A 22,472-nucleotide genomic window follows, 5' to 3' on the forward strand; every position below is an offset into this window, starting at 1 on the left:
AGTGAGGGCATTATCCCCGGTGACTTGACTCGTATTCATCCCTCAAACGAACATCACAAAAACAGATTAACGGGTTGTTATCACATTTCGAGACAACCGGCACTTAGAGCTGTCTGTGATCGCCATCATGGAGACCAGATTTCAAATCCCCGAGTTTACTCCTGGAATTTTCACCTTTCAGCAGTGGCCATGGTGGGGTGTGAACTATAATCCTCAGACCATTCAACTGGACTGTGTGATACTAACCCAGTGCCGTTACCTCTGACTCTCTCTTGCAGGCCTGACTGGCAGTAAGACTCCACACTATCCCAAAGTTGTGAGAAGTCCCTCTTCTGCTTCCTTATCCAGATAGATCCATGATAAATCCATGATAAATCCATGGTTTCTGCCTCTTACTGAGCTGATTTCCTTCCCTCTTGACATTTTCCTTTTCCATTGCTGGTTCACCTACATTGCGACCTTGCACGACCTCTTTGGCCCCAACCATTTCCTCTTCATCTTGGATATCTAGTCCCTCTACAACCCAGCCACGACAGGGTGAGAGCTCTCCACATCTCTCATGCCTCTGAGCTCCCATTGGCCCCCATTTCCCAGCAATCTATCACATATGAACTCTCACAACTTCACCAGCCCCAACAACCCTACCCCCTGCCACCATTAATCCAGTACAAGGTGTTGTTGCAGGCCCCCAGATTGGGGGTGGGTGGGCGGGAAAAACAGGTGAATGAGCTTGTGGACCATGCCTTGTTTCAGACTTTCTCTCTCTCTCTCCCCCTCTCTCTCTGACACCTCGCTTCAAGCACACTGATCCAGTACTGTCTCAGTGCCAGGGACCTGGGTTTAATTCCACCCTCGGGTGACTGTCTGTGTGGAGTTTGCACGTTCTCCCCGTGTCTGCGTGGGTTTCCTCCGGGTGCTGTGGTTTCCTTCCAAAGACGTGCAGGCTAGGTGGATCGGCCATGCTAAATTGCCCGTAGTGTTCAGGGACACATAGGGTTAGTCATTAGCTATGGGAAATGTTGCATTATCGGGAGATGGTAGGGGGATGGGTCCGGGTGGGATGTTGTTCAGAAGGTCAGTGTGGGCTCGATGGGCTGAATGGCCTGCATCCACACTGTCAGGATTCTATTCACTAGTTCAATCCGACTCTTCGGCCACTTGCCTGGGCAGGAAAAATGACCACCACATAGTTTCCAATCTCCACTATGCGCTCACCCTGACCAGGTCCATCTCTCCGAACCCCTTCCATCTCTGGGAATGGTTGATCGGGAAATCATCAGTCCGAACCCACCGAGACCCACAGCTACCTCAGCTGCACATTTTCTCACATGCCACTTTGTAAAAGAACTCCTTTCTCTCAGCTTCTACACCACATCTCTCTAATGAGACAGAGCAGCCCCATGGCATGGTAAGACGATGAAGTCTCTACCTAACTATCCTAATACATCTTCCTTTACTGCTAATGAATCTCTCCCATTTCATTCCCACTCTTTTTCCCCCCTCCCTTCCTCTCCTCTCCTGACAGGGATCCCCTTATCCTCACTTCCTGCAGTTTCCATAGTTGATCCTCTGCCATTTTTGCCTTCTCTGGCACAATGTTCCTTCCCTCGCAACATCCTGAAGAGGCCATTTCCTCTCTGTGACATGCTAATCCACTCCGCAGTTACTCCCCCATCGCCACCAACACCTCCCGCTCTGGCCACAATGCATTCCTCACTCTAGGTCTAGGAAGGCTACGTTAATTCCTCCTCCGACCACCACAGCATTCCATTCAAGTGAAACAACAATTTATTTGTATTTGTTTCAAGTTGATTCACTGTGTTGGCTGACTGTGGTCCAGTGCATTGGCAAAGGCCCAACATAGACAGAATGGATACAGTATTAAAGTCGTATAGCACATAAACAGGCTCTTCGGCTCAACCCGCCCATGCCAATCAGGTTTCCCAAACTGAACCAGGCCCACTTGCCTGTTTTTAGCCTGTGAAACTTTTCCTATTCACGTACCTCTGGAAGTTCAATACACATATGAACCACCGTTTTTTGAAAAAAAAGATTTGCCCCGAGGTCCCTTGTGAACCTTCTCTCAACTTAAAACTATGCCCCCTAGTTTTGAACTGCCCTACTGAAGGGAAAAGACCTTTGGTCGCCCTCTCAACCTCTTACCGTCCAGTGAAGAAGTCCCAGTCTTCTCTTTATAACTCACACCCTCCATTCCCAGCAACATCCTGGTAAATCTCCTCTGAACCCTCTCCAGCTTAATAATTTCCTTCCTATAACAGGTCAGCCAGAACTGGATATTTCAGGAGAGGCCTCACCAACATCCTGTACAACCTCAACATGCTCTCCCAACTCCTCCGGTCTCAGCAATGAAGGCAAGCGTGCCAAATGCCTTCTTAACCGCCCTGTCTACAGGTGAGGCAAACTTCAAAGAATTACGTACCTGAATCCCTGGTTCTCTCTGCTCGACAGCAGTACCCAAGGCCCTACGTTTAGACCAGAAGACATAAGAGCAGAAATTAAGCCATTCAGCCCATCGAGTCTGCTCCGCCATTCAATCATGGCTGATAAGCTCCTCAACCCCATTCTCCTGCTTTCTCCCCGTAACCCTTGACAATCAAGAGCCTATCTATCTCAGTCTTAAATATACTCAGAGACCTGGCCTCCACAGCGTTCTGTGGCAGCGAATTCCATAGATTCAAAACTCTCTGGGTGAAGTAGTTTCTCCTTATCTCAGTTCTAAAAGGTCTTCCCTTTACTCTAAGACTATGCCCGCGGGTCCTAGTCTCTCCTACCAATGGAAGCATCTTCCCAACATCCACTCTGTCCAGACCATTCAGTATTCTGTAAGTTTCAATCAGATCCCCCCTCTTATCCTTCTAAACTCTATCAAGTATAGACCCAGAGTCCTCAAACGTTCCTCATATCTTAAGCTTTTTAATCCTGGGACCATTCTTGTGAACCACCTCTGAACCGGCTCCAGGGCCAACACAACTTTCCTGTGATATGGGGCTCAAAACTGGGCACAATACTCCAAATATGACTTGACCAGAGCCTTGTGGAGCATCAGAAGTGCATCCCTGGTTTTATATCCAAGCCCTGTCAAAATAAATGATAAAGTTGCATTTGCCTTCTGAACTACTGACTCAACTTGCAAGTTTACCTTGAGAGAATCCTGGACTAGAACTCCCAAGTCTCTTTGCAATTCAGAACAGTACAAGTCCTGCCTTTGTTTGTTTTTACTAAAATGTATTTGTCCAAATTAACCTCCATCGGTCACTTCTCAGCCCACTGACTCAATTGGTCAAGAGCTGGAAGGGCAAGTGTCTTAGGGTGTCAAGGGTGGTTAATGGTAACTAGGAGAGAGTTGGTGGACATGCTGAAGATGGTGGTGGTTTGGTGGGGAGGGGGGGGGGGGCGGGGGGCCAAGGGGTAAACGATAGGTGAAGATGGAGCCCGGAGAGAGGCAGGGAGAAATCATTTGGACGGACAAAGTAATGGGCAACAGTCCGCCTGGGAGAGGGAACAGCTGCTCATGGAGTCAATTCGTGGCCCAAGCGATGACAAGGCCCGTCGTGTGGGGGTTGGAGTAAGGACGTGGGGTAAAGGGCTTAAAATGATTGAACTCAGCGTCGAGCCTTAAAGGCTGTAATGTTCCAAGCGGAAAATGAAAGTTTTGTTCTTCCACATTGCGCTGAGGTTCGCTGGAGCACTGCAACAGGCCCGAGACAGAGGTGTCAGCCATGGAACATGGTGGCGTGACGCTGTGGCCGAGGTTAAAAAAACAGCAGCTCTTTACCCGAGAGGGACAGGAGAGGAAGGGCTGGAGGTTAGGCCGGAGTCATGGCTAGGCCCGATCTCTCAACTGTGTTCAGCTCTTGGTACCGAGTTTTCAACGGGCACGTTGGTGAGAGCTCTCCCCTCACTGGGAGACAGGGAGGAAGGAGAAATGGCCATGGGGGCAAAACTCCTTCCCGTCTCTTGGCATCTCAGCAAGAGCCGGGCAAAAAGATTCATTTGTCCCCTGGTTTCTGAGGCCCATTACTCTAACAGTCACTCGAGGGTCACAACTCACCTCCAGTTGCCCCAATCTGGAGGAAATCGTGCTACAGTTTGGTGGGAGGACGAGGGGTAGGATGAAGTGGTCCTTGCCTCTGACCCTCTGTTTTCCCACAGTCTCCCCTCCGCCAAATCATTTCACCACAGGAAGGGGCCGAATGGCCACTTCCTATTCCAATTTAAGTCGAGCTCTTTTCGCTATTTTAAAACAATAGTGCGCTTTGACAGAGTGGTTAGTACTTGTCATGAGCCCCCGCTACTAACAGCCCAAGAATACTTCTTGTTTCAAAAATAATTGATGTTTATTTAGAAGTTAAAATCTGGTGCCAGGATTCAGTCACTCGCTTTCTAAGAATAGAAACAAGCGTGCACACAGTGCAGGGGGTGGAAGGGCAGTGAAACCCACCGGAAACAACAAACTCCAGTCCACAATGCTCCTGATTCCACCACTCCCTCCCTTGGGGGGGGGGGGGGGGGGGGGGGCAGTGTGTGAATGAGAGCTAAATTAATAGGTCACACCCTGAGAGAAGAAAGAGAGAGAGAGAGAGAGAGAGAGAGAGAGAGACACACACAGATACACACAGACACAGAGAGAGAGAGACATGGTGACGGGGGTTGGGGAAGGGTGGGGAAGATAACGTTAGAGATGTGTGTCTGCCTGTCTGGGGTGGGGTCCACGTCTCTGCCTTTGTCTCTACAGCCTGAAAGAAATCACAGAGTCACACAGGTCTACAGCACAAATAAAAAGGGGTTTTCAGCCCATTGAGTTTGTGCCAACCAGAACAGCCATCGAACTATTCTAGTCTTATTTCCCACCACTTGGCCTTAGGCCTTGTTTGCCTTGGCATTGATCGAATACTTTAAATGCTTCTTCAGTGTTAGGAGGGTTTCTGCCTCTACCACCGTTACAGTTCCAGATTCTCACCACCCTCTGGATGATTTTGCTCTTCCCCTCCTCACATCTCCTCCAAGCCTTCTGCCAATTACCTCTGATCTACACTCCCCGGTGACCAGCCACGCCACCAAGTGGGAAAACATTCTCTGCCCCTTTACAGTTCATACATCTCAAGTCACATCCACACCTCCTCCCCCCCCATCCCCCAACACCGATCTCCTCTGCTCTTAGGAAAACGTGCCCAAGCTGTCTTCATAACTGAAACGTTCCAGACCGGGCAACATCCCAGGAAATCTCCTCTGCACCCTCTCCACCGCTGTCACTTTCTCCCCCTCCCAGTAATGGGGATTCCAGAAACAGGCCACGATTTCTAAAGAAGGGTCCCGACCTGAAATGTCAGCTTTCCTGCTCCTCCGATGCTGCCTGGGCCGCTGTGTTGCTCCAGCTCCACACTGTTATATCCACGATACCTTAGATGTGACCTGACCAGTGTTTAAGACAGCTCCAGCATCACCTACCTACTCTTAAACTCTATGCCTCAGCGAATAAAGACAAGTATCCCATAGGGCTTCCTAAGCACTTTATGACCCGTCCTGCTACCGTGAGAGACTGGTGTAAGTGCACACCACGGTCGCTCTGACCCTCAAGTGCTTCCCATACTCATCATGTATAATCCTTGCCTCGTCAATCCTGCATCACCTCACATTTATCCAGACTGAATTCCATCCCATATCCTCCTACAATCTGAAGCTATCCTCCTCACTATTTACCAGCCCACCAATTTTTGTATCACCCGCAAATTTACTGACCTGCAGTCGAGTCTAAATCTTATGTTTTGTTTAAAATATAAACCGCAAACGGCCTTTAAAATGAAGAGGATGGTAAGGTATTACACAGGACATAATTCCATTTTGTGAGTGTGTCCGAAAGGAGGGGCTTAAAAAACCCAAGGCAGGTCACTAATAAATAAATTCCATCGGAATTGTGGAGAAGCTGCAGGGAGGGGTGAGGACGTGGGCCTCACTCTCACATGGGGCTAATGGAGATGGCAAGCACAGTGTCACTAAGGAGCAATTAGTGAAGTACCCGAGGGAGAAAGTAACAATAGGTTGGGGATTCGGGGACCTTGCGATGCAGTGGTAGCGTTCCTAGACTCACCCGGCCAGACAGCACAGAAACTGAACTAGTCCCGTTAGCCTGCATTCGGTGCGTATCCCTCTACTCCCTTCCTATCCATGTTCCTGTCCAAATGCCTTTCGAATGCTGCAATTACGCTCACCTCTTCCACTGCCTCAGGTACCTCGTCCCACTCGCACCACCACTCTGTGTGAAAACATTGCCCCTCAGGTCCCTTTGCAATCATTTCCCTCCCTAGTTTTGGACTCCCCTACCCTGGGCCTTGGACATTTACCTCATCTAAGCCTGTCTGATTTTATAAACCTCTATGAAGTTGCCCCTCAGTCTCCTACACTCTAACGGGGGAGGGGGGGGGGGGTGGCGTCCCAGCCGACCCAACCTCTCCTCGTAACTCAAATCTTCCACTCACAGTTTGTAGATTTTTTTTTTGAGGCCTTTCCAGTTTCGAAACATTCCTCCTATAGCATGATGACTAGAAAACGTAGGCGCTACTCTGAATGCAGCCTTACTGTTGTCTCATAAAGCTGCAATGTGACATCCCAAACTCCTACACTCACTGTTCTGCCCGATGGAGGCAAATGTGTCAAATGTTTTCTTCACTGTCCTAACTCGAGGCAGTGCGCCACACTCCAGATAAAGCATCGACAATGACAGGTTGCCGTACAGGAGTATTGATGGGAACATAAACACTGGATTGGACCAGATGGCACAGTGGGTTGTTTCTGCTTTGAATAATTCGATCAGTTTTGCAAGTGCAGTTGTGCAACACAGCAGGAGCTAATGCCTGGGGCATTCTTAGCTGTATATATATATATATATATATATATATATATACACACACACACAGTCACAGTTTTCCCCTTACACCCATGCACAGTCTGCCCCCAGCTGTTGTCTGTGCTCCTTAAAACCAGGCTGCATTCCCAGTGACAGGAGCTAGTTCCAAACGCCCGCCCACCACATCCACCAGGGCACAGCTGGCAGGAATCTAATCCTCCCTGGCGCATGGGGTGTGCCCACTCTGATCAGGGGCGTCCACCCGGCTACACAACGGCCTAGGGGGTGGGGGTGTTCGGGGAGAAACGGGAGAACCGGAACCAACCCAGAGGTTCAGTGGAGTCAGAGTTCAGATGCAGTGTCTTTTTACACTGCAGATCTCTCCTTTTTAATGCATGGGGCATGTGGTGTAAGAGACTGTATGGATAAAACAGAGACAGGCACACACCGGGGAAAATCCAGCAGCAGTTCCTGTCTTGTGTTGCTAAAAATAAATTTAAAGAAAAGAGTTTTGCTTGTTTATCCATTCCTATTCAGGTTTTTTTTAGAAATAAGAATGGTCCCGGCCAAACAGATGGAGAAAAACACCAGGAAGTCTAATGGTGAACATCAGAACCGCCAACAATCCCCTTATTCATGTGTTTCCAGTGGTTATGTTAACTCAACTAATAATCCAGAGAACGGGAGCCTGAATCCAGCCCTGGCAGTTTGCAAATCTGAATTTGATTTAAAATAGAAAACTTTTAGAGAACAACACACTGGTACCAGCATCCAAAGCACTAAGGCATTATAGTACAAATAATCCCAGCTGGGTTGCACAGTTGACAAGGTCAGTGGCTGTCACCTGGTCAGTTTCTCCTGCACTGGTCCGAGCTTAGATCAGCTCCACAGGCAGTCAATGCCATTTCAAAATCTCTATCTCCCTAGACTCCAGTTTGAGACGAAGCAGTCAGGACTGATCCGTCTTTCCAGTGGAAATCCTTTAATAACAGACCCCCGACATCAGAAAAAAAAAACAACTGGCCACGGGCAGCGAGATCTACAGGCTTCATCGGTTCCCAAATGAGGCGCTCTTTCCTCTCCAGCCCCCATTCCATCTCTGCAATCCCTGCATCCTTACTGCCTCTGCAACCCCAGACAATTCGCACTCCCCAGCCCAAGACCGCAAGAGACTGCAGGGGGTTGTGAACGCAGCCCAGTCCATCGCACAAACCTTCCACTGACTCGGTCTACATTTCCGGCTGCCTTGGGAGAGCGGCCAACATAAGCACAGACCCCTCTTAACTCAGCTTTACTCTCTTCCACCCTCAACCATTAGGCAGAAGGTACAAAAGTCTGAAAATATCTACCAACAGACTCGAGAACAGCTTCTTCCCTGCTGTTATCAGATTTATGAATGGACCTCTGCATATTAGAGTTGATCCTTCTCTGTAGCAGTAACACTGCGTTCTGTTCTATTACTGTTATGGAAGGTATGATGTGTCTGGATAGCACACGAAACAATACTTTTCACTGTATCTCAGTACATGCGACAATAATAAATCAAATCAAATCCCAAACACCTCTCCCCTCCAGCCCATACACTCTCCCCAGAGCCTGATCCTCAATGGATAGACCGCCCTTCTCCCACAGAGCTTCACTGTCCCTCCGTCCGTCTCTCTCTCTCTCTCTCTCTCAGTTCTGCCTGGCTGGCCAACCACATTTTCATCTTATCTTAACCAAACAGCAGCACACACCGCCAAACGCGAAGTTAGTAGGTGAATTAGTGTCACTTCATGACACACTTCCATTAGTTCAGCTTTCAAGGGGTAACTTTCTTCCCTCCTCCCCCCCACCCCGACACACAGAGGGTGGTGCATGTATGGAACAAGCTGCCACAGGAAGTGGTGGAGGCCAGTACAATTCCAACACTTGAAAGGCATCGGGATGGGTATGGAAGGGTTGAGATGGATATGGGCCAAATGCTGGCAAATGGGACAAGGTGAGATTGGGATGGCTAGTTGGAGCAGACAAGTTGGAGCGAAGGGTCTGTTTCTGTCCAGTATAAATCCATGGCTCTATGAAGGGGCCTAAAACTGTTTGCAGTATTCCAGCTGTGACTGACTTAAGTGCCTTGACTCGTTTTAGCAAAACTTCCCTACTTTTATACTCCACTCCCTTCCAAGTGAAGGCCAGCAGTCCTTTCCTGCTACTGGGGGTATTACTCAGGTAAATATTTACACTCCTCCTCCGTGTTGACCAACACAGCCCTGAGCAAATCCAGTGAAAACTGTCCCTGTCCAGAGACGCCTCAGGAGCTGCGATCTCCCATGGGATCCAATATTCTCCCAACGGTCTCCACCAAAAACTATCCGTGAACCTGACTCCAGCATCTCTTAAAATTTCACGAAAAAAACGCTGTTATTCGGGTGCAACAGGAAAATAGAAGTCTGGTAGTGTGTGGATGGACCACGCAGGCCAAAGTCCCTGGCTAACCTTCAGTCTTTGTGGTTACTCAATGGTAGTGTCACCAGTGATAACTTAAACCATCTCAGAAGCACTGGGTTCGACCAATAATGTGTAAGACATTCACAGTCTCCAGGGGGCTGCAGACAGTAACTCCATGCCACAGGCCAGTCAACATTTTTTTGCTGGAATGTCGGAGGTGAGGGGTGACCTGATAGAGCCTATAAAAATAGCGAGGGGTACAGATGAGGTGAATAGCAAAGCTTCCTTCCCCAGCATAGGGGAGTACATAAACTAGGGGGAAATAAGGTGAGAGGGGCAAGGATTAAGAAGGAGCCTGAGCGGCAACGTTTTCCTCACTTATGCAGGTGGTGCACCTCAGGAATGAGGTCCCGGTGGAAGTGATGGGTACAACTACAACATTTCAAAGACGTCTGGACAGGTACGTGGATAGGCAAGGTTTAAGTGGGCTGTGGACCAAACACAGGCCGATGGGACCCCGCCTCAGTTTCGGAAACCTGGTCACCGTGGACAGGTCGGGCCGATGGGTCCGTTTCCGCGGCCCAGTTCGAGACCGTCGGCACGGCAGGGAGCAAACGGGAACTTTCCTCGGATATTACAAAAAAAAATGTATCGGGCACCCTGGCAACACAACTCTGGTCCTGGCACAATGCGGTCTTGTTTATTCTTTCCCCCCAGTGGAATTAGAGATGGATGTGGACATTCCCAATGGAAAACTGAAAGAAAAATAACTCGCCAGCTAAAACAGTCACGAGGAGACAGGTGGGTGGTAAAAGACTCCTTTATTCCTCCCTCACACTTTGACTAGCTGCTACAGAAATTCCCTCCCTGGGATGCCTGCAGCCATTCCATTCGGCTTCTGTTCCCGTCTGGCTGACACTGTTTAATCGAAAACAAAACCGCACGCTTTAATATTTTACTGCGCGGAAAACAGTTGTCAGAATCGCTCCCAAAATAAACCAGCGCTCACAGTGAATAATAGCCTGCCGTCTCCCCACCCCACCTTCCACTGTTGCGAGGCTCTGCAGTGAGCCAGCGGTTCTCTGCTGAACCAAAAGGGCAATTCATTGAGAAACGTTTGGACGAGAGTCAATTCAGTTACAGCCCAGCTGTTGTACTCTGAGAAACCCTGACAGCCCACTAGCTGTCATTACCAATATCATAATCACATTGTTCCCAAGAGCTGTGTAGCTTTCCCTCCCAGTTCTAAAATAATCCTTCATCGCTGCCTCCTTCAAAAACAAAAAAAAAGGGTTATTGCCACTGATTTGCTATCCTGTTGCCATGACGACTCTCTACACACCCCCCCAACCATCTGCTTCATCCTGACTCTGTCTAGCATTCCTCAGAGATTGTAATCGTCCATCTAGTTATTTATAAAGGATACCAGATGACAGCAGAATTTAACATTTCAGGACGGCGTCTGCAAACAACTGGGAATCTGTCTCCTGCATTTCGATAGCGCAAAGCTCTGTGAAAACCGAAAAGACTTTACAGTCCTGGGGTGGGGGGTGCGGTTTGATGCTCAGGACGTACAAATGCTAGTTCCTTCTTGGGTCATGAGCTGCTGGAAATCGAAGCCTCTAGCCCAGCATGTGACAACAAGAGTGAAGCTCTACATGCCTTACTCGAGGGTGAAGGGGGGGGGGGGGAAGAGAAGTGGCTCATCGGCTACAGACCCCACCTGAAAATCATTGCACGTTTTAAATTCTTCCCCCCAAACACAGTGCAATATTCACATTTTAATGGAGACCCAGTTTCACCACCTGGTGTGAAAGGTAGTCCCTCAGCACTGCCACCAGCGAGAGTCTGAGAGGAGGTAGAATAAGATCTGCCGTGGTTGCTATAAACGGAGGAACGGCTCAACTGACTCAACTGGCTCCCTCTGCTCCTTAATCCTACTTTCTCACGACTTCCGGCTCATGTCTCCAGAGTGGGAATACGCAAAATCCTGATCGACAGGTGGGGAGCTACCATCGAGCTGAGAAAACAACAACAGGATTTCGTCCAAACTGACTCAGTTGCCCATCAGCAGATATGATTTGTCATGTGTACCTAAGTACAGTGAAAAGCTTTTGTTTGCAAGCAGTGCAGGCAGACCACAGTAAGCAAGGGCCTACAGATCGTAGGGTGCTTGACCACCGAGCGAGGCAGGTCACAACTGCACGGGAGGTGCACAAAGCAAGCTCAACATTACTGGAAGTTCGCGAGTTTATTCACTGGTCTAATAACGGCAGGGAGGAAGCTGTTTTCATAATGGTCTGTGCATGTTTTCAGGCTTCTGCCCTGATGGAAGTGGTTGTAGGACGGCATTACCAGTGGGTACTCAAGGTATAAAGATATTTGAGGTTGAGAGGGGGGAGAAAATTGAAAAAGGACCCGAGGTTTAAAGGCTGAATAGGCAGGGTTACAAGGATACAGGCCAAATGCCAGCAAATGGGACTAGGTCCAGTTGGGTTGGCTGGCTGGCACAGATGAGTGGGCTGTAAACGCACACTGATATATTTCCCCAGCAGCAGGGGGCCAAAGGTTCAGCGGGCACCCTCCAGCATCCTGCCTCAACTTGCCTCTCCATCCCAGCCATTTTATTATTATCGCTTTCTATGATTTACCACTGTAACTAATTTGTCTCACTCAATATTATAAACAGGCTGCTTTATTTCATAGAACGGGGTAAAAATTCTCTATGAGGGAGGAGGAACTAGGCTGGGGTGGCACTCCCCACAATGCCTCAAGTTGTAAAATATTTTTTATGGGTCATTGGGCAGGTTTGTGGAAAAAGAAGATACAAAGCTGAGAGAATATCTTTCCTGTTTCAGTCCCTCATTGATGGGTGTAGCATTGCTAGCTGCTGGCTAGAATATCTTGAGCTGTGTTTCAACAGCTAGACTGCACTAAAGACCACATCAATGTTCACTAAGGTAGAATGCTCTGCTAAATTAGCAGGCTTCAAACTATTCCATGCGGGAGAACCATTTGCAAACTTCCGAAGCTCTGTCCAGAAAATAATCCCACCCGCCCGGAGCTCCACAGCCACTGAAAATCCTGGCGAAATCCTACAAATGTTCCGGAAATTCTCCACCCTAGCGCAAAGCCCTGACTTCACCACCTCTGTGGGTTAGTATACTGCGATGGTTACTGCAATGTGGGTCCCTCGGATACAATCAAGGGTGAGAGGGTTGTAACGTTAGCCACTCTCCACTCGTGCGTCTCAAACCCCCCGACTTTCAGACTCAGGTGACAGCACTATCCCGAACAGGGGCACATGCCCTGAAAACGAAACAAGCCAGCAGTTCCGCTCCAATATCACCCCTCACCCATGCACACCCCCCTACCCCACCCCTCGCTCCCAACTGCTGATGAACTTACTGTGGAGAGCAAGGCCTGACAGTAAGAATTCAGTGGCCTGGCAACCAAAGAATTACTGGATAAAGACAGAAGGCACTCTCATGTTGGTTAATCAGTGCGATGTTAGGCTAGCAATAAGTCTGCAGAGTGCGACATGTCCCTGTCCTGAGGTAACCACCAGACGCTGGAGAGTTTTTAGGCAGATTGTCTCTTTTTGCTTCCAAAGAGGCCGTACGGACCAGAGCACCCTCAAAAATCGTTCAGTTACTAGAACATTAACAAGGAGCAGAAAATGTTACTATGACATTTGAACATTTAAGAACACCATGTGGGCTGCCAAGATGCAGGGTGTAACAGTCGATGCCACAATTCTCAGCTTACGCCCTCCACTCTCCATGAGAGTCTGCGTTTTCCTGTTGTCTCCTACTTGGCCCCTGGTGGGTTTGATTTAATTACGGTCATGCGTGTCTTGTTACAAAAATAGTGTTGTATACTGTCATCATCTTAAAGCGCACGAAAAATGAGCCAATACATAGAACATAAAGGCAGAAACATGAGGAAATAAAGCAACTTTACAGTCGTTCTTTTTAAGGGACATAGGCCAAATGCTGGCAAACGGGACTAGATTGACTTAGGATACCTGGTCAGCATTGATGTGTTGGTCCGAAGGGTCTGTTTCTGTGCTGTACATCTCTATGACTCTAAGTGCTCTGTCAATGACCCTGGGCCTGGTAGCTAGATACAAGTTCCCTTTGCCCTTAGAAAGGGATTCACCACTCTTTGGCACCACATGACTTCCAGCGATGCCCTTGCTGGATCTCGCCAATGCAGGCTTCGACGCTTGAAGTGCTGCTGGAGCACATCTCCTCTCCTCCACTTGCTCTCTTTGGAGAGATTAAGAATGCTCACCAAACTGGAAGCTAGGACACTGCAGAATTTGCACTCTTGCACACATGTCTTATGGACAGGGCAGTAAATTAAGCGTACAGTGTTCTCGGCTTTATTAACAGGGGTATAGAATGTAAGAGCAAGAAGGCGATATTGAACTTGTACAAGGTACTTGTTAGACCTCAGCTGGAGGTTTGTGTACAGTTATGGGCTCCACATTCTAGGAAAAGGGCAAATGCATCGGAGTCAGCGCTGAAGTGATTTGCAAGAAGGGGTCCAGGAACGAGAAACTTCAGTGACGAGGGCAGAGATAGTAGGAACTCCAGCCAGAGAATCTGAGATAACAAGGTGTGGAGCTGGGTGGACACAGCAGGCTGGGCACCAGAGAAGCAGGAAAGTTGACGTTTCGGATCTGGACCCTTCTGCAGACTGGAAAAGTTGGGATTGCTCTCCTCGGAGAGGGGGAGATGATGGATAGAGGTTTTCAAAATCACAAAGCCACGGCTCGATAGAGAAGATATGGAGAACCTGTTCCTCCTTGTAGCGGGAACAAGAATGAGAGAGGTATAGATTTAAAGTGATGCACAAATTAAGCATGGAAAATACCTTTTCGTTCAGCGAGTAATTAGCATTTAGAAGGCACTGCCTGGAAGTGTGGAGGAGGCAGATTTAATTGAGGCTTTACAGAGGGGCATTGGACGGTTACTTGGATAGAAATGGTGTGTGAAGGATGTGGAGATAAGGCAGGAGATTGGCACTGGGATATAGCAGTGCAGGCACAATGGGCCTAATGGCCTCTTTCTGAGCTGTATTAATCTGTGATTCTGAGATCCCACCCAGGCAGGGATCCATATTGCTGTAGCTTCCTAATCCAGCACAAACCCACAGCATTTCTGGCTACTCCAAGATCAATTCTGGAATTCTGCTGACAGGTTAAATAAAAATAATGCTCTCTGAAACAAAAACTGTTTTCTGATTCACCGAACGTCGAGAACTTAAGAGCAAGCTTGCAATAAACCCTGGCCTCCAATCAATTCTTACTGTAGCACAGGGTTATGGAAATGCTACATCACAGAACATGGCTGCTTGGCCCATCATGCCTGCACTAGAAGGACAGAATGCCAGCCTCCTGTCTCCTGCTGTTTCCCCGAGAGCCTTGCACTCACACTGAGCTAAGGATTGCTTTCCACAGAGCTCCACCACTGGCTGAGTCAGCTACTGACCCAAAGGTGTGCAGGGGGAAGCGGGGGGGGGGGGGGGGGGGGGGGGGGGGGGGGAGAGAGAATTGGGGAGGGAGCATGCGTTCAACGTTGGCAAAAAACAAAGCCTGAATTCAATGAATAAATCGGGGACTCAAAACAAAAAGTTAGCCCACTGGCAACCACAGAGGTTTACAGTACATGGAGAAAATGCCCTTCAGGCATCTCGGCTGCACTGGTCATATAAACAGCCTTACTCCTGAATGTGACAATACTATGGTCTTAAGAGGTTTTCATTTTTTTTAAAATGAAGAGCAGCTGAGAAAGAGGCAGTGAGTAAACAGCTTGTGAGACCTTGGTGGGTATTCTCCTAAAAGTCAGAACAATAGAAGCAGCCTGAATGGGTGGGGTCAAGGTCCCATAGAACCAGGGTTTTAGTTTAGCTTTCAGTGCTGTTGGGGTTGGGAAGCTATACTACCATCTCTCCCTGCCACAACAAAACACTTGGGTTCTCTCTCCCTCTCACGTTGTACACATCAAGAGAATACATAGTATAGATGGAATGGGCCAAATGGCCGTCTGTAACAATTCTGTGTTTCTGAAACAATTGAATTAAACCTGGGACCTTTGATGTATTGCCTAGAAACAACTCCAGTCATCAGCCTTAAAAGGGAACTGGACAGAAAAGATGCCTTCATCACAGGCCTCACTGATGATATTACCTAGCATGGTGATGAAACATCTGAATGAGAACAAGCCAGCTCAGCAAGCAAGCCAACATCCTCATCCACAACCCGAGCTACAGATCTTTGCTAAAACCCTTCTCCTGATGTTCCTTCCTTTTGGACTAGGGGAAACACTGCACGTGAGACAACGTATTTTACTGAATTTGCCTTTGCCAAGGATGTGTTACTAACTTGGGACAACTAATGAGTGGTAGTTAACAGTTTATACTATCACATTAAGTATTTTGATAGAGTTACAGTTAAACTGTTTTTTTTCCCATTCTTATTTTGTCTACATTTCAATTAGAGGCTAAGTGTCTTCCTTCAAGTCTGGTAGTTTGACCAACTGAATTGCATTCGGAACACAATACCTTACACTTACCTTTTCACATAAGGAAAACTTGGGGTCTAGGCTATCATCTTAATATATTTTAAGGGTGTTTGGTGTGGTCCATAGTATGCACATCAACCAGCCTCTTCCCCAGGAGGGGACTGAACCTCAGTCTCCCGTACGTCAAGCAGAGGCACTAACCATTCTGCTGGTGATAACTGTTGCTTGTTGCCATATAATCACACAATTGCTCTTTAGGGAGTGCAGAAACTTTGCTATCTTTACTCAGATGGACCTACGCATTACTCCACAGCCACAGGGGCTGCCTCACAGTGCCAGGGATCCGAGTTTGATTCCACCCTCAGGTGACTGTCTATGCAGAGTTTGCACGTTCTCCCAGTGTCTGCGTGGGTTTCCTCCGGGTGCTCCAGTTTCCTCCCACAGCCCAAAGATGTGCAGGTTTGGTAGACTGGCCATGGGAAATTGCCCCATAGTGTCCAGGGATGTGCTGGCTAGTCGGGTTACAGGGATAGTGTAAGAGCAGGGGGTCTGGGTGAGATGCAGTTCAGAGGGCGAGATGCTGCTTGGCCTGCTGTGTTCATCCAGCCTCACATTTTATTATCTTACAGAGGACTGGTGTGGTCTTGATGGGCCGAGTGGCCTGCTTCTACACTGTGGTGATTCTATGACTGCCTAATTACCCTTCAAAAGAGCCCTGCCAACATGCTCGCCCATTAAGATTGGGCAACAAAACTATTCCAACGACACCCAATAAAGGAGTACGGAAGTACGGCAAAACGTACTTTGAGAGAACTGTGGTTAGAACCTTTGTGAAACCAGATCGCCTGAAGAACAGCTTTCCCAGTTAGCGACTCGCTTTGAGCACAGGTGGAGCTGCTGGGAGGTCCTACCGAAGGAGTGTATAAAATTACACTCGTGCGTCCGGGAATTGCTGAGAGTGAGCTTCACAATCCCACACTTGATCAACAACAGACGTCAGCTTGACTGGGGTCCACAAACAAGCCCTCATGGACAATTAAGCTCCGAGTCTCAAGTGAAGCGAGGACACTGCTCCTGCGGAGTGTGCTGGGGGCGTCAGGGCAGGCAAACTGCGTTGCTCTCTCCTGAAAGCTTTGTTTTAAAAGGAAAAACATATTCTCCAATTTCCCCTTTTCAAGAGCGATGGCTGAAGTTGTCTCGAGGCAATGCATCAAAGCTCCCGATAATTCCCAGGTTTAAAATCAATTCCTACAGAAGCACGGAAGTGTTACAGACGGCCATTTGGCCCATTCCATCTAAGCTTGCTCTCAGGACGTTTTGACAGTGCTAATCTTTCCCTTTAACCTTTGCAGGATAAACAACTGCCTTATATTCCCCCCGCCTCGAATAAATCGATCGATCCTGCCTCCACCACGTTTCCAGGCAGCGCATCCCGCACCACAACTAGTCGCTGTGTGCAAAAGTATTTCCTCACATTGTATTTTTGCAAAGCAGTTTGAAAGCACGCCGCCTGGCCCTTGCTCCCTGTGGTTTTTAATCCATTTCCAAGCGGGAAGTTTCTCTCCCTTTCTAGATGCCTCATAAATTTGGGGGGAAAAAGCCCATCAAATCGCCCCTCAGCCACCTCCCCTCCCAGCGAAACAGGCCCAAGCCAGTCCAATCGATCCCAGTAACTGAAGTATCTCATCGCTGGGATCATTTTTAACTTTGTTAGCCAATCGCATCCCAAACTTAACAGCAATTCAATCCCCTTAATGGCGCCTGGCTGAAGCCCAGAACCTGTCCCCGGATATTCTGGGAAAAAAAATTAAGGGGCTAGACTGGAAATAACATTCACTGATCCCAGAACTGGAGTAGAACAGAAACACTGTTGATTGAAAAATCACAGGCTGATTGTTTGATTCTGCAAACAGAAATTGTGATTAATAACAAAGGCAGGTGGAATCCACTAATTTCCTGCCCAGAAACATACTGACGTAGACAAGTAGGTGGGAGACTGTATCCAAATAATCTCATGCATAGCCTTGGTTCAAATACCTCTCAATTTACAGGGTATTCTGCTTTTATGAAGTTATTGTGATCTGGAATGTTCTGTCTGAAAGGCTGGTGGGTAACCCGATAACTAATCATTTTCAAATCAGCACTGGGTGAATATCCGAAAGGGAAGGCAATTTTAGGCAAAGGATGAGGCTATTTTTATTCTAGAAAAAGGATTTAATTCAAGCTAAATCTAGTCTCAGCAAGAAGGAACGTGACGGTGTGGGGATGGCGACACACCCCGAATGTCTTGAGTCCGAGGCAGTCTCTGGGTGTGCTTCCCAGATCCTTCCTCTTCCCCAGGGATTGTTGGGGTGGGGTGCAATTTTTTTTAAAAAATCGTTTCTCCCTCCCTGCAGTTTCACCCAGGCGTTTGAACTCGGCTCTGGTGCTTTCGCCCTTCCTCTGCCTCCTGCACACCCTACACCTCTCTTCCAGTGAATAGCATGTCATTTGTTTCAAAATCCCTGTATCGATTTCACGGTCTCAGAGCGTCCACAAATAAAAAAGAGAAGCACACTAACACAGAGACGAGTCTGTAAAAAACAGAATTGCGCAAAGCAAAACACGCAGAGACAAAATCGAGTTTGCAAACCACAGCTGCAAATAAATAAAGACGTCTGTGTTGAGAATAAGATGGAGAGAGAGATATCCCACCTTCCTCCCATTAAAATCAGTAATTACAATAAAACATTAGATCTGGGCTTTTTGTGTGTTGACTGAAGCGGGGGGGGGGGGGGGAATTCAAGGGGAATTTTAGTTCTGTTCACAGTCCCTTGTTTGGAGGCACTGGGTGGGATGCGGGGGTGAGGTTAATATAATACTCTGCCTCAGTATTGCAGTCTGTGGAAAGAAAAAGGATATATTGAATAGCCGGCTGACACTGCACGGCGACAGAGCTGAGCATAAACAGGGAGCGTTTCTCACTCTCTCTCCACATATACGTACACAACCTACTACCTTACACACTCTCTCCCCCGCTGTAGCATAAAGCTGTCCTGTACTTACCAAAGTACACAGTTTTGTCGCATTTCGGACATTTGGATGCCATATCTTTCACTGTTTCTTGTTCCTCGCTTCGCGCGCTCTCTCTCTTCGGTGAATGCCCTGTCCCTCCGTCTCACTACACTACACTGCACTGCACTGCACTGCACTCCCAGCTCTTCCCCCGCCCACCCCATTCACTGGCTCTCAGCACAGAACACCCTCACTCTGCTTGGTTACACATCCTCTGTCAATCAGCAGCACCCCCGAAGGACTGGAGATGGGGTGATTAACACAAAAAAAACACAACGGTCCATGTTAGAAGGGTTTTTTTGCAAAAGACGCGAAATGCAATCTTTGGGATGTTATTATCCACATAGCAGGTAGTTAGGAATGTACTGCCCTAGATGCGTGGTGGAGGCAGGTTCATTCGACAGGGAGATGGATACAATTGGGTAAAGAGACCTAGGACTGATGCGAAGTCAGGGAGCCGGTGCACGCACGATGGACTGAATGGCCGCCTTCCTCACAGTAACATTGCTGGGCTCTGAACGGGTCACCGGACCCGAAACGTTAGCTCTGCCTTCTCTCGGATGCTGCCGGATCTGCTGGATGTTTATTTTTTTATTTCTGCTTTTGTGTAATATTTTCTGTGTCTCTGCGACAGCCTCCTGCAATAAAACAGCAGAAATCGCCCGCCACTTGCCCAGGTTGGGGTAAGGCACACGACAAGTTCTGGCACCTACCCCCACCGACTATGCCAAGACGTATTTTAAAAAAAAACTTGCATTTCTCTAGCGCCTATCCCAACGGCTTCACTGGCAAATGAAACACCACTGCTCTTTGGATCCCACAGTCAGCAAAGTGACCATCTGCTTTATGAGGATAAATAGCCATCAGGTCACTGAGGAAAACCCCCTACCCTTTCATTGAATGGCTGCAAGTGAATATTTACTTCTATTTCATTAACTCACATGCATCAAATGAAAACATTGATTGTAGAGGTGGAATATGATAAAAGTTCAATAATATATCCACAAAGTGCAGGAGCAGAGGTAGGCCATTCAGTCTGCTCTGACAACCCAGAACTGTTATACAATTAATGCTAGGGCCTTGGGCAGTGCTGTAGAACAGAGAGACCAAGAGGGTTCATGCACATAATTCTTTGAAATTTGCTTCACAGGCAGACAGGGTGGTTAAGGAGGCATTTAGCACGTTTGCCTACATTGCTCAAAGCACTGACTATAGGAGTTGGGGTGTCAATTTGAGGTTGTACAGAACGTTGGTGAGGCCTCTTTTGGAGTAGTGTGCAGTTCTGGTTGCCCAGGGAGGATATTGTTAAGCTGGAGCGAGTTCACAAAAGATTTACTGCGATGTGGCTGGGAATGAACGGTTTGAGGTATAGAGAGAGGCTGGTTATGCTGGGATGTTTTTCTACTGGAACGTAGGAGGTTGCGGGTCGACCTTATGCAGGTTTACAAAATCATGAGGGGTATAGTTAAGGTGAGTGGCAGGTGTCTTTTCCCGAGGTTGGGGAATTTGAAACTAGGGGACATAGTCTTAAAGTGAAAGGAGAAATATTTCAAACAGACCTCAGGGGTGGCTGTTTCGCACAGAAGGTTGTTCGTATGTGAAATTAACTGCCAGAGGAAGTGGTAGATGCAAGTACAGTTACAATATTTAAAAGATATTTGGACAGGTACACGAAGAGGAAAGGTTTAAAGAAATATGGACCAAATGCAGGCAAGTGGGACTAGTTCAGTTTAGGAAACTTGGTTGGCATGGATGAGATGGACAGAAGAGCCTGTTTTCATGTTGTATGACTCTATAACTCTACGTATCCAAAAGTGTCTAAGATTGATGATTAGATTGTCTCTTACTGGAAATGGTCATTGCCTGGCATTTGTGTGGCGCAAATGTTTCTTGTCACTTGGCAGCCCAAACCTGAATATTGTCCATATCTTGTTATGTTTGAACACGGACTGCTTTGGTATCTGAGGATTTGTGAACGGTGGTGAGCATTGTGCAATGATTGGCCAACATCCCCACTTCTGACCTTATGATAGAGGGAAGGTCATTGATGAAGCAGCTGAAGATGGTTGGGCCTGGGACACTACCCCGAGGAACTACTGCAGAGATGTCCTGGAGCTGAGATGACTAACCTCCAAGAACCACAACCATCCTCGTATGTAACAAAGTGTGGAGCTGGATGAACACAGCAGGCCAAGCAGCATCTCAGGAGCACAAAAGCTGACGTTTCGGGCCTAGACCCTTCATCAGATGAAGTCAGCTTTTGTGCTCCTGAGATGCTGCTTAGCCTGCTGTGTTCATCCAGCTCCACACTTTGTTGTCATGGATTCTCCAGCATCTGCAGTTCCCATTATCACCATCCTCCTATGTGCCAGGTTTGATTCCTAATAGCCATCGATTCCAGTTTTGCTAGGACTCCTTGATGCCACACCCGTTTGAAAGTGGTCTCGATTTCAAGGGCTGTCGTTGATAGGATGGAACACAGGAGAGATTGAGTGAGTGTTAAAGAGAGTGGAGATGAGGAAAGAAAAGGGACAAAGTTATGAAAGGTGCAGCAGGCCTGCAGCTGTCTCAAAAAAACAAGGGAGAAGCCCGAAACATATGAAAAAAGGGAAACAGGTTTTTGCACACCTCCTGATCTGGTTACAACCTACCTATATCATAGTCATAGAGTTATACACTCATACAGCACAGAAAGAGACCCTTCGGTACAGCCAGCCCATGCCGCCCATCATCCCACACTAAACAAGTCCCACCAGCCTGCCATTGGCCTTTATCCTTCCAAACATTTCCTATTCATGCACTTCTCTAAATGTCATTTAAATGTTGTAACTATATCCTCATCCACCACTTCCTCTGGCAGTTTATTCCACGCATGAGCTACAATCTGCATTAAAAGTATGTGTCCCTCATGTCCTTTTTAAATCTTTCTCCTCTCACCTTAAAAATATGTCCGTCCCCCCAGTCTTGAAATCCCCTACCCTAGGGAAAAGACCCGATCCATTCACCTTATCTACACCATTCATGTTTTTAAAAACCTCTGAAGGGTCACCCCCCCCACCTTCCATGCTCCAGTGAAAAAACTCCCAGTCTATCCACCCTATCCTTATAACTCAAACCATCCATTCCCAGCAGTATCCTGGTAAATCTCTTCTGAACCCTCTCTACCTTAATAATACTTTTCTGACAAAAGGGTGAGCAGAACTGTACACCGTACTCCAGAAGACCCCTCACCAATGTCCTGTAAACCTCAACACAGCGTCAACATATCCCGTTGAAGGCTCTTCATAACTTTTATATTGAATTGGCCTGTTCACAGTTGGAACCCCCTCCACTTCCCAGCGTTCTGCCTCCGATTCCCAGGCTCCCTTCCTCCAGCACTGATCCCTGATAACCTTTTCTTGCCGCCTTGACCTACAATGGATGGACCTCCAGGTCTAAGACTGACACAGCCCTTTGGATAATTAGGTAGAAGTTTCTGAGCAGTGAGCAAGCGACCCGACTCCTGACTGTACAATTCCAATCCACCTCGACTCGTCTCGGAATTCCCTGAAACCGTACGACTGGTTGTGGCCCTGACCCAGACTGTAAAAATGTGG

At 47.8% G+C, this 22,472-nt stretch overlaps 1 protein-coding gene across 2 annotated transcripts in view; it reads right to left on the reverse strand.

Annotated features, from left to right (window-relative positions):
- LOC125455683 (cysteine-rich protein 2-like) overlaps positions 1-19,022 on the reverse strand; it is a 51,123-nt gene extending 32,101 nt beyond the window's left edge. Inside the window, exon 1 of one of the 2 annotated variants that reach the window (XM_048537995.2) lies at positions 18,868-19,022. In XM_048537995.2, coding sequence (XP_048393952.1) covers positions 18,868-18,910 — 43 coding nt within the window. In that variant the 5' untranslated portion in view covers positions 18,911-19,022. The remainder of the gene's footprint in view (positions 1-18,867) is intronic. The other variant, XM_048537994.2, reaches the window with a different exon arrangement.
- Between the last annotated feature and the right edge of the window lie 3,450 nt (positions 19,023-22,472).

This window comes from Stegostoma tigrinum, chromosome 10 (assembly GCF_030684315.1).
Source record: "Stegostoma tigrinum isolate sSteTig4 chromosome 10, sSteTig4.hap1, whole genome shotgun sequence".
Taxonomy (NCBI): domain Eukaryota; kingdom Metazoa; phylum Chordata; class Chondrichthyes; order Orectolobiformes; family Stegostomatidae; genus Stegostoma; species Stegostoma tigrinum.